The sequence below is a fragment of the Sturnus vulgaris genome, chromosome 3 (assembly GCF_052056855.1).
Source record: "Sturnus vulgaris isolate bStuVul1 chromosome 3, bStuVul1.hap1, whole genome shotgun sequence".
In the NCBI taxonomy this organism is placed as follows: Eukaryota; Metazoa; Chordata; class Aves; order Passeriformes; family Sturnidae; genus Sturnus; species Sturnus vulgaris.
The window spans coordinates 65,421,260-65,433,516 of NC_142245.1; the positions used below are offsets into that span (position 1 = coordinate 65,421,260).

General features: G+C 34.3%; 1 protein-coding gene across 5 annotated transcripts in view; it reads left to right on the forward strand.

Annotated features, from left to right (window-relative positions):
* TBC1D32 (TBC1 domain family member 32) overlaps positions 1-12,257 on the forward strand; it is a 74,118-nt gene that overhangs the window by 34,607 nt on the left and 27,254 nt on the right. For all 5 annotated transcript variants that reach the window (XM_014876716.2, XM_088161871.1, XM_088161870.1 and 2 more), the window contains exons 24-26: positions 4,879-5,001; positions 6,267-6,375; positions 7,217-7,310. In XM_014876716.2, the coding sequence (XP_014732202.2) occupies positions 4,879-5,001; positions 6,267-6,375; positions 7,217-7,310 (326 nt within the window). The remainder of the gene's footprint in view (positions 1-4,878; positions 5,002-6,266; positions 6,376-7,216; positions 7,311-12,257) is intronic.

Here is a 12,257-nt window from a genome sequence, read left to right on the forward strand (position 1 = left end):
AAGTAGTGTAGGTGCTCTTTTGAAAATCTTTTCATGTGAAAAAACTTGTAAGGAATACATTAGTCCCTGAGTTTTCTTCCTGGGAGAAACATGACTGCTCTGAGCTTCCAGCGCCCCAGGCACAAAAGGTGTAACGTTTGTATCCAGAAACTCATGTTTTTTTTTTCAAAAACATACATTGCCCTCAGTGGAACAATTAGCAGCCTCGATCCTTTAGCTAGACTAAGTGCAGAGGCATCCTCTATCTGCTTATTACTAATGCCTTTTGTTCAGTTTGCAAAGGTAGTGTTCAAGGCTTTGCTTGGCTGAAGCTTCCAAACGCCCTTTGTGTTCCAGCACTGACTGAGTGACTTTTGACTTCTTTAGGGTTTTTTTGCTAGCCAGTGCCTTTTGTCTACTGATCTGGCACTTGATAATAATTGCCGCTCACTGTTTGGATCCACGTTCTCATTGACGTTTGGCTCTTACTCAAAGCGTAATAAAGAATAAGTCAAATTGTTAATATAAGCTGTGGTCTTAAATGTTTTGAGGCTGTCCTCTATGATGATTACCCTGGAACTGTTTAATGCAAGTTTGGCTTTGGATTTAGCTTTTGTTGTACATACTCATTTAGTGAAAGGGAGGTCCTACTACTGGAGAGTGGTTCCAGTCTTGTTTTATTGCTCTTCAGTTTTCAATATTTGTTCATGAGAGATAAAAAAAAGCACCTTACCTTGTCCCACAGCTGAGCTCTCTACAGATATCATGCTATGAATTTTGCTCTGGCGTGATTCAGCCATGCCTGTATCTGTAGAAGGCAGTAACTACAAGCCAAAAGAAAATCTTTTACTAAAGACCGGTTTAGTCCTCTATTTCAGCATCATGTCACTGTCTATAGTAGAGATGTAAGCATTTTGTGTTTAGCTGGCCATTTTATGCTGCATTCACACATCTATTACTGAGATTGTATATAGTTTATTTTGGATGAAACTGCTTTCTTTTTTCTATATGGTGGAAATTTCATGCTGCTTATAGCATAAAATTCTATCTTGTTTCACTTGGCTATATAGAGACTGGGGTTAAGTTTTTTAATAGCACCCCACATGGGTGCTGTGTTTTGAATTTAGGACTAAAAGAGTATTGATTACACAGCGTGTTTCCACTGACACTGGGCAAGCAACTGCTCAGCAACAAGACTTTCTTTTTTATCAACCCAACAAGTAGTCTGGGAATGTGCAAGAGGTTGGGAATGAAAACAGCTGGGACAGCTGACCTGAACTGACCAGAGGAATGTTTTATACCATATAGCATCCCTTTCATTAATAAAAACTGAGAGGCATGGAGGTTGGTCTTGCAGATCTCATTGGTCAGAGACTGGCCAGGCACGGCTGGCAAGGGAGTGAGAAGCAAGGGGGTGCTTAGTCACTGACTGGTGTCAGCCCACCACAGACTCTTACAGCTGCTGTGTTCAAGAATAGTGTCTTGCATCTTTCAGCACCAGCTGAGCATTAGCAGATATGCCTGAAGTGAGGATGGAACATCAAAGTGGCTTTAGAAAGAACATATATTATGAAAGTAGGGAAGACTAGTGTATGGTGATGTAGTGGGAACTGTAGAAAAATAGAATTGGGTTTACCATAATAAAGGTTCTGTTTGAGAGAAATGTGGTTTGACATTGGGAAAAAGAGCAAAGGACATACTGTTTTGTGTTCTTGAAAAGAACTCATAGAAAAAATATTGAGATGTTAATAAGCTATCTTCATAATATGCATTTTTAGCAACTCAGAGTAAATCAAGGGCAGTTTAATTATATTATTTTCAGGCAAAAAAAAATATAGAGAGACAGCATAAAAATTATCAAGGTTTATTTACTAGCTGATTTATATTTCACAAAGGACCTTTTGTTCTGTCATAATTAAAGAAGTCATTATGATTCCACATACCAAAACCAAGGAGATAGCCTGTGGAACAAAATACTAGTTAAAATGCTTTTTTTTAGATTAGGGATTTCTACAGTGAAATATTAGTTGTGAAATTGTCGTTGAAGGGGTAGAATCCAGGGAGGACCTTTTAAGAAAGATGGATAGGGCAGGAAATGCTGAATTCAGAAAAAAAATTACTTATTCCTAGCATATTTTCACAACTATGATATGTATTTTGATATTTCTGATTTTATTTAAAATTACTCTTCTATAAAGGACTGCCTTCAGATAATCTTTTATTTTATATGCATTTCAATTTATTCCTGGGTGAATGGTATATCTCATTAGTAATGATCATAGAATTATATAATCAGAATTGAAAGGGAGATGGAAGATTCTATAGTACAAGTGCTCTGCTCAAAGTGGGTTCAACTACAGAGCATTACTCAGGGCTGTGTCCCGTCTGGTTTAGAATATTGTCAGGGTTGATGATCCTGCAGCATCTCTGGGCAATTTGTTCCACTGTTTTACTACCGTCACAGTATATTAAAATGGAATTTCTTGTCTTTCAATTCATGCTCTTTGCATCTAGTCCTTTCACTGGGTATCAGTGAGAAGAGTCTAACTCAATTTTCAAAGCTTCCTGTTCGATATTTATATACACTGACAGGATCTCCCCTGAGGATCCTCTTTTCCAGGCTGAGCAGTCACAGCTCTCTCAGCTTTTTCCAATGTCAGATGGCCCAAGCCTTAATCATCTTCTTGGCCTTTTGATGCACCTGCTCCAGTGCACCTATATCGTGCTGTCACTGGGGAGCCCAGAACTAGACCCAGCATTCCAGGTATGACTATACCAGAACCAGTAGAGGGGCAGGGTCACCTCCCCAAAAAGTGACTTTTGGCAGCACTCTTCATTATACAGCACAGGGTGGTGTTGGCCCTCAGTGGTCCTCAGTGGCTCGTGTTCAACCTCTTGACCACCAGGACCCCCAGGTCCTTGTTTGCAGAGCTGCTTTATGACTGCTTTCCCCAGCCTGGACTGTTGCATTGGGTATACTTCCCAGGTATAAGGACTTCATCAAAGTGTATATTCCAATTTTCAGCAGTATTCAGGTTGGGAATTCTGTCTTCTGCTTTCCAAAGAAAAATTTGTAAACATACATCAAAAATACATGCTTTAATCTTATTGTGTTATATCTCTAAAGTTTTATGCATTTTCATAAGCATGCACTTCTTATAGATATTGAGATGGAAGTCTGATCCAATTCTTATGTCCCAAAAACAAACAAAAAAGAAAAAACTCCATAGCTGTATTCAAGCATGGTTACAAATATACTCACTGAAAAAGTCTTTGTTTGTTTTTTTTAATTGTAAACTTTAGTCTATACATTTTTGACTTTGGAAGGTAATTAATGGAATATTACATTTAACCAAATAACCTGTACTTCAATAATAGCATTTTTAAATGTATTTTTCTATATACGTGAAATTTTCATTTGAATGCCCAAGCAACAGGTGCTCACACTAGATCTTGTATATTTCGTCACTTATTCTACCACTATTCCAGAGGAGATGTTATAAAGCATTCTCAGCTCTAGTCTTCTCTTAAGTGGTTTTTAACTGCTGGAAACATGTCTTTGCCATTATTGTACTCAACAGAAAAAATTCCCCATCTTCGTAATGGTTTCAATGCTCTTTTCTGTTTTTTTTTCTTTTAAAAAATAATGAAAATTATAGTTGAGCTGTCCTTTCTTCTTCTGTGATTTAGAAAAGTACTGAAAACAAATTGTTGTCTTGAAATAGTTAACATAAAAGAAAAGCTGAAGAGTACTGAAACTGAACAGATTAAGTTGTTTAAAAAACAACAGGAAAAAACAGACATATTCTCATTTTGACTGTTTAATCCTTGACCACAACTGTATGAATTTGCAGGTGTTAAATTATTGAGAAAATGGCTGATGAATTTTTGCTTTTGTCAATAGAAACATATTAGGAATTGCAGGGAAGAAAGTAAGCTTTGACTGATAGACTATGAATTTAAAACAGTGTATTGTCTAGTTCATATCAAATCTTATGTGAAAACAAAATATATGCTGATCAGCCTTAATTTATATTGCATTTTATGACTGCGTTAAAACAGGAAATAAAACCAGTACCAAGAACGTTTAGTTACATTGTTTTCCTTGAACTGGAAGCCCTCAATGAAATTATTCTGTTGTGGTCTTAGAGTGAATAGATTCGTTACAAGAAAGGTAATATGATTTGGATTGCTTTATTTCAGATTTATATGAAAATATTTTGGAGTACTTCCCCTGTTAATTTGCCCCAAAGTTATGAAAGAAAATTGTATCTAATGTACTGTCTTGTGCACTTGTTATTATTCATTTCATTTACAATTTGTGTTTCTCTGAAAAAACCCCAACCCAGCAGATTTGTTGGTTTTGTTAGGTGTTGAATCTTTTATTGCTTTTGAACTGTGTTAAATTTGATTATACAGAAGCACTTAACAGGCTCTTTTCTAAAGGAAAGATTTTTTTACTTCCCTGCCTTCCTCCTCCTTCAGACAACCCAATTCTGAGTTGCTTTACCAGCCTATTATTGTATAATTTCTTTGCATTTCACATGGAATGTCTCACTTAGCCTGTATCATTTTTGTTACACTGTGATGTAAACTCAAAAGCAGACTAAGCTGACCAGTGGGTATTTTCTCTAGTTGTTCAGTGCATACAAAAAACCTGTTGGGAAGCATTCTCTATTTGTTTAAGGTTGTGCCACTTGAGTGGTTAAAAAGGATATAAAAGAGTGTTCCTGACCTAGTTGTGTCTGGTTTTTTTTCAGACACTTCAAGTGGGTTTTTTTGTTGTTTCTTCCTCCCCTCCCTTTTCATTGGAAGACCTCATAAATAAGTTCACCCTTGTTTTTCTGTGTTACTGGAGTCTTGACTGATGTGCTACCATTTCAATGTGTCCTCCTGCAGGCTGTTAAATGTGCTGTGCTGTGAGCTCAATACCCTTTTACTCTTGGAGACTCAGTATAAAGTGTCACAAGTTTTACTAACTGCTCAGGAGGAAAATGTCACAGAAACTTCAGAAGGACCAGGGTAAGAAGTGATTTATGTAAATGTTATTTTAACTGTCAAACACTTCTTCTGAGAGCAAATACACCTATGCCTTAGTAGCTTTAAACATATGAATGCTTTCACTTAAGCTGGCTTCTAATGTCCATGAGTTCCCTTATGTGCAGGTTTGTCAGCAGTTTTAAATTACGAAAAGATTGAATGGCCTTCTCTTTCTCCCACGTTCACCCCAAAAGTATAAGAAATAAAAAGTATAAGAAATAAAAAATGAAACTTTTTAGTTGTATTGCTCTTGTTTCTTAAAAAAAAAAGTGTTTAAAACTTGTGAATGTAAGTATGCCTTTTAATTTTACTTTTTTTTTTTACCATTATATATTTAATATAAAATCAGGGTATTGTTTTAATGTTCATGAATTAAAGGCGTCATCAGTACTTTGGGGTTTTCATGGGGGAGTGTTGTTATTGTTTGGTTTGTAGCTTTGTCAACTCATCAATAGTTTATTTGTAGCTTAGTCAACTCTCCAGCTTCTGTGACTTTCCACTGCTCTCTTCTAAATAAAATCGCACAGCACATCCTTTCAAAAGGAAAAAAGTGTGTTTGGGACAGATGTGGACAGTCATTTAGTTACTGACATTTTTTCCTTTCTCATGGCATGCTGAGTTTAAAGTATGCTCCTCTTACTATTTGTTATATGCTACCATTACAGAATGTAAGTCAAACAGTGTGGGTGATGATGATAGTTATTTACTATTTAAAAATTCTACCTGCTATTTCCCTATTAGGGCAAAACTTTTATTAAAAACTTGGTGAATAAAAACGGATCTTTACTGCCTTCAAAAATTTTGTACCTTGGTCTGCACAGTGACTTCACACAGCAGCTTGCCTGTGTTTCAAATAATGAATCACTCTGCTCATTTGTGACAGCAGAAGTATACTGGTAGGCCAAATAAGGAGCAAATTTTCATAGTCCATTAACTGTCACTGCCCTAATTATATAATTTTTATGTGACATAAGAAAATTTTCTACTCTTTTGGGTCCAGTAATTGCTCAAATTTTCTAATCTGCAGTAGGTAGGGAAGCACAAAGTTAGAACAATGCTTGGAGACATCTCAAAATGCTTCATGTTTCTGTTTATTTTTACCTATATGTATTCCAGGCTGTGTTTTAACTCCGATATGTTTCTCAAAATATTCTTGCTTCTTAAAGTTTTCTGAATTAAACAGTCAGTAAATCAAAGTTTCTAATTTTTGGAGGTTAGTTATGTTTTGTTTGGGCTTTTTTCCACAGAGATTTTATAATTGATGGTCTGTCAGTGGAGAGAAACCATGTTCTTGTAAGGATAAATCTGATCGGAGGACCACAGGAAAGGATTTTACCTTTGAGAGAATTAGATAAGGTTAGAACCTAAAGTTTACCAGTTTCTCTTTCTATAACCTCTGCCTTCATTAACTGAACATTTTTGCTGATAGTTCAACATGTAAAAAATTATTTAACACCAGAACACCTTTAGTTTTATGAAGTGTTAACATTTTAAACAAGTGGTACACTGAGTAAATACATTGCTCCCACTATCTGGGGATTGTCATGTACCTAGGGCATACCGTGTTCAGACAACATCTTTATTTTGCTCCATTTTAATGCTATTTTTAAGCAAATACAATTTATTTGGGTTTTTTTTTTATTTCTGTGTTTTCTTTACTAGCTTTCCGTTTATCTTTGTATTATTTGATTTTTTTCCATTCTTGGGTTTTCTAGATATTCAATATCTAATATGTGGATCTTTCATCGATGTTCTAACAATGGAGTGTTTGTTAAGGAACTTATTTAAATGTTCTACTTCTCACTGTCCGTCAGTCTCATAAAGATGAAATGCAGATTATTGTCAGCACAACAAAGACACCTAAATCAATGTATAAAGTTGGAGATGAAGTTTAGTAGGTTGTTGGGTTTTTTAAAAATAATTTTAATAAAATTTGCAACTTCCTTTGTGGTTGAAAAAAGGAATTGTAAAATAAAAACTGTCAGTGGTATATACACCATAAAAAATTACATTCTCAAATGCTTTTTTGGATTTTCTATCCTTTTTTTTAGTTACAGCACATCTCATTGGAAATTTTAGTATCAAGCATAATTTTGGTGCATAGACAGCAATTCTGGGAACTGTACCTTTGTGTGTTAATTGATAAAAAGCTATTAATTTTTCTGCTGAATTAATTTATTTCTGGTCCTATTTCTAGGGAAGTGGTCTATATCCTTGGCCAATGTTTTCATCGTTGCCTGTGCCAAAGCGCTATGTTGCAGAAATTCCTAGGAAAGCTGAATACAGACAAGGTACGTAGAAAGCATGCAAGCAGTGTAGATTTCATGCAAGCATCTCAGTCAATTTAAAAAATTTCTTTTTCCTTTCTCCCTGCACCTTGCTCCCCACCCTCACATCCCACAGATTATAATCTCGTTAAGTATTGAAGGTTATTTCAGTGTTGACTGCAATTGTAGCTAAATAAGTTGGTTTGGTTTTGCTTGTCTGGCTTTGTGCAACTGTCAATCTGCAAAGCTCTGTTTGGTAATCTAATTCTTATGCACACTTCAAGATTAACCTCCTGGCTCGTCTCTGGTGGGTGACTCATAAGGTACATTTATATCATCTCTCTAGTAACTGAAGCAAGACAGTTTGCTTAAACTGCAGAGTTTTTTGTACACTATTTTCGTGATTCACATCCCTGTGTTTACAGAGCTTGGTGGTGTGTGAAATAGACAGTGTTTAGGATAGTTGGTTTCCACACTGAACATCAATTTGGAATGTGAGCAGACTGAAGAATTCTTTGAAGAACTACCTAGGCACAGCAGTTTAATTCTCACAGAGAAACTGTTTTAAGGTTTTGGTTTGCATAGACAATGCAAGAGAATCTGGTGAATGTTTTAGCAAATAAATAATTCATTGTATTTGTTCATGTTTCCTATATCCCTGAGATGAACTTACTAGAAATTGTGAATTTCTTTAACAGAGACAGATGGACAGAAGTGATAGAAATTCTACATTAACTGTGAATTATAAAATAGTCTGTTCGTATATATCTGGGGGGGGAAAAATTAAAAGGTGATTTCCTGCTTTGACAGAGGAAAGGCCATATAGTTATAAAAGAAGGGATTTTTCTGTATCTTAGCTTTTGTAGTACTGTTCCAGGCTTCCCAAGCCAAGTTTCATAAGACAACAATCAGATAATGGTAAAGTGGATGTATTCAAGGAGGCAGTAGTATCACTCTTGGGTTGGAAAAGCATATTGTATCACTCTTATTATTCTCAGAATGTGTTCAAAGGATCCCTCTGTTCTCTTGTTCAGAATAATTCTGTTGCTCATCATTACCCAGGGAGATAATGAAATAGATATTACAGTTGTCATGTTTGTGGATGAGAGTCAGCTAAAAAAACTTGGTAAAACTTTGGATAACAGAAATTTGCTGAAATGAATTTTCAAAGATTTGCAAATTAGGTTAATGAAGAATTGAAATCAAATAAATATTTTAATTTAGAATGGCATTTTTGATGTTCAAGGTAACTGAAGTAAAAGGTTGTATAACTACAAAATGAACAGAACGTTTGACAGTGGAGTTAAAATATTTTCTGTTTGTTTTTTAAAAATAAAAGAGAAATAAACCATTGAAAGTGTTCTATTTCAGTACTAGGTTAAAAAAAACCAACAAACCACCAAAATGTGAACATGATTTGCCAGACTGAAGCTTTCAGGTTAAGTTAGTTTGAAATAAAATATTAGAATAAATAGATCAAAAATTAAAATAATGAAATTCATAAATTGCTATTGTAGTGCTTGCAAAAAAATAAATCAAGAGCATGAATAGAAAATGGAGACTATCTGAACTGTGGTTTTCAGCACTATAATATGGCAGTGATAGACGTTTTCTTTCACAAGAAAGGTTAAAAATATGATTACAATATGGATCCATGAGTTACATTTATACAAGACTTTACAACATCTTTGTTTTGAATATTCAGAATTCATGCTGTGTGTTACTTAGATTGCTTGGAGTTTTGAAAAATACTTGTTAAATTTTCATTCTGCTTTAGTGCAAGGAGATGGACAGGGTTCACACAGATTTTTGACTGGCAAGAGTTCTTCAGTCATGGTTTGAGTGGGAATGCATGGCTGCTCCATTGTATCTGCTGATAAGGATGGAAGGCCAGCACAAGTCTCTGGTTCCCTGTACCTGTGTTCAGCTTTCATGCTGTTGTGGTGTTTCATTATTTAACCTGTGAGGTATCGTTCTGGTCCTCTTATTTTGGGTGTTTCTATGACATGAATAATTAAGACTAGTAGATTCTTAGTATTGTTTAAGAATGTATAGTTTCTTAGGCTGAAAAAGATGTAACTATAGATTTTATTCTGTCTGTCCTGACCTCTTATTTGTGTCCTCTTTATTGCTCGAGATATGGACACCTCAAAGAGAAGCTTACCTTTTCTTTATACTTTGAAAATGTATCCTATATCCATCACACAATTGTGATGGCAGGTGTAAAAACATAACCTGGGTTGATTTTTAATATATTTATATATATTTATATTAATATATTTAATATATATATTATATATAAATATAAAATATTTATATAATAATAGAAAAAATTTATTTACAGATGTGTTCTTGAATATGATACTGCTAATACTTCTGTTTCTAACCTTCCCTTCAGATGTAGTTGAATGACAGATGCCATAACAGAAGGTTTTGGAACTAGTGTGGCCAAACTGAGGTCAGGGAAAAGGAAGCTTCATTTCCAGATCCCTGGACTTCATTTATCCTATGACTTTATCTGGTATAATGGAAATCATGGATAAAACTGAAAGTAGCTTATGAGGAGTGGTTACTTAAAAGGACTTGTTCACGTTGAGTTTTCTAGCATGAAAACCCAAGAAGTGGGTAAGGTTTTTTATTCTATAAATTCTTTTGAAGGATAGGGCTAAACGTGCAACATTGACACTTTATGGTTCAGTTTGGGTTGCAGAGGGAGGTGAATTAATGAGCTGTAATAAAAACCAGAGCAGTGGTAACTCTGGCAGTGTATGGAACATGTTTCCCAGCACTGAGGCCTGAAGGCTGTATGTAACAGAACTCTTTTTTAACATTCTTGTTTTTATTCCATGCTATTATAGTGATCACAGACACTGGCAATATTTTGACCCACTGAATAAAAATGGACTGTATTGTAATTTATGTTGGTACATTTAGTAACTGCATTGGAGTAGTGGGATATCTCTTCTGTTTTATGAGGACACTTTGATTAAGCAGACTTGCCCAAAAATATATATTTGTATTTGAGGAAAACTTGTAGTGCATCAGTTTTTTCAAATATTTGTCCTGGTTTTGCAGATGTTAGGTATTTGTCTGTGTGGTGTATGGGTCTGCAGGAAAGGATTTATGGAAAAATAAATTTTGTTGATTGTATATTAATATGCTGTAATCATTTCAGCCAGTAGTTAGAGTTTGAAAACTATTGGATAGAAGTATATTAACAAACAATTCACTTCTGTCAAAGATAATTTATAGTGAAATTTCAAATTATTATGTGCATCATTATTTATATGTGAAAATTAATTATGCCATTTCTACCTGTTTACACTGCAGCAAGATACCCTGTTGCTTTTCTTTTTTTAATTCAGTTATTATTTCATTAAGGTAATTTGAAGAATTAAGAATTAAGTGGTTTTCAAAGAGTGATATTAGTCCTTTTATATTCAGGATACAAGTGTGAAAAGATTTTTTTTTTACTTGTAATATTAACTATTGTGTATATTATTAAAAGATAAACTCTTTAGAAGGTTATTAAACTGTAATATTCACTCTTCTATTTGCACAGAATATGTTTTTCTTTTCTAGTTGTAGCTCTGCAGTTGTGACAATTGGTAATGACTGTGGCTGAAGAATATTGTCCGTAAATGTCCTTCAATGATGCATTCACTGCTTAGCATTTCCCTAAACTTGGGTACCCCACCATTCATTAATATTATTTTCTTCTGAACTCAAACAGTCCAGAATTGGAACCAAAAATCTGTAGTTATTTCTTATCAAAAGTATTTTTCTAATTTATCTCAACCACTGTTCTCTGAGTTCTTTGCTTTATACTTCTAACTTGAATGGGAACTTACTGCCATGTTTCATTGAGGGGGTTTCGTTTGTTTGCTTGTTTGTTTTGTTTAGTTTTGCTTTCTAAATCTGATTTCATTCTTCTTTTTGTAATACCTGGTATTAGCAGTGTTTTTAATTATTTTTCTAAACTTTATCTGTCAAAAAATCAGCTGTATTATTTTTCCTGCTATACCTTATAATGTAACATAAATGCCTTTGTCACCTACATTTCTTTGACTTGTCCTCCTTTTTCTATTCGTATTGGTATTCATGTATGAATCTGTTGCCTTTTGCTTTTAAGTCCATTCAATTAAAAAAAGATAAAAGAGTAGTAAGGTCTATGAGAAATACACATGAGGTTTCCTAAATTATATATCTCTGTATGGATTTGTTTCTATGTACTAGTCAAATAAATTGTAGTCAGGTTATTAATCTTTCAGTTTACATTTTGAATAAGATATGCATGGATTTACTCATTTTACTTATTAATCACAGAAAAATACTTCTGCCACAAAGCACAGTCACATGAGAAGAGGCTTGTTTATTTCTTATGTTTTATAAAACATTGATGAATTTTTCTGAGTCTTACTTGCTTTAGAAGAGCTAAACAAGCTAGCTGAAGAATTATTTGAAGAATTATAAAGCAGCATCTTTTAGAAAAGGAGATCAATTTAAAATTGCTATTTTGATGTAGTGATTCAGATTTCATACATGCATGTAAGTGTAGCTTATTTATAGTCCAATTTCATGGCTTCATAAACTAGTAAATGTAGGGGTTTTGTTTTTTTTTCATGAGATTGCACAGAACAATCAATGCTAGCACAAAGTTAGTACAAGTAAGGGATGGGATGGCAAAATATGACCACATATGAAGAAGAGAGCAGGAGTGCAGCAGATTGATTAAATTGGCATTAGCTTTTTTTCAATCATGACCATATTTAAAAGCTTGCTAGCATCAGTAGAAGAAGGTCTTAGTGATTTTCTTCCTCATATTTTCTCTTATTTCTATTTTTTTCTCCCCCTGTTCCCTCACCTTCTATCCTTCATGTCATTCAGCAGGTCTAGTATTTTTCCAGAAAAAAAAATCAAGTAATTAATTAAAGATAAATAATGAACTCCTTTAGTGACAAATCTGAAATG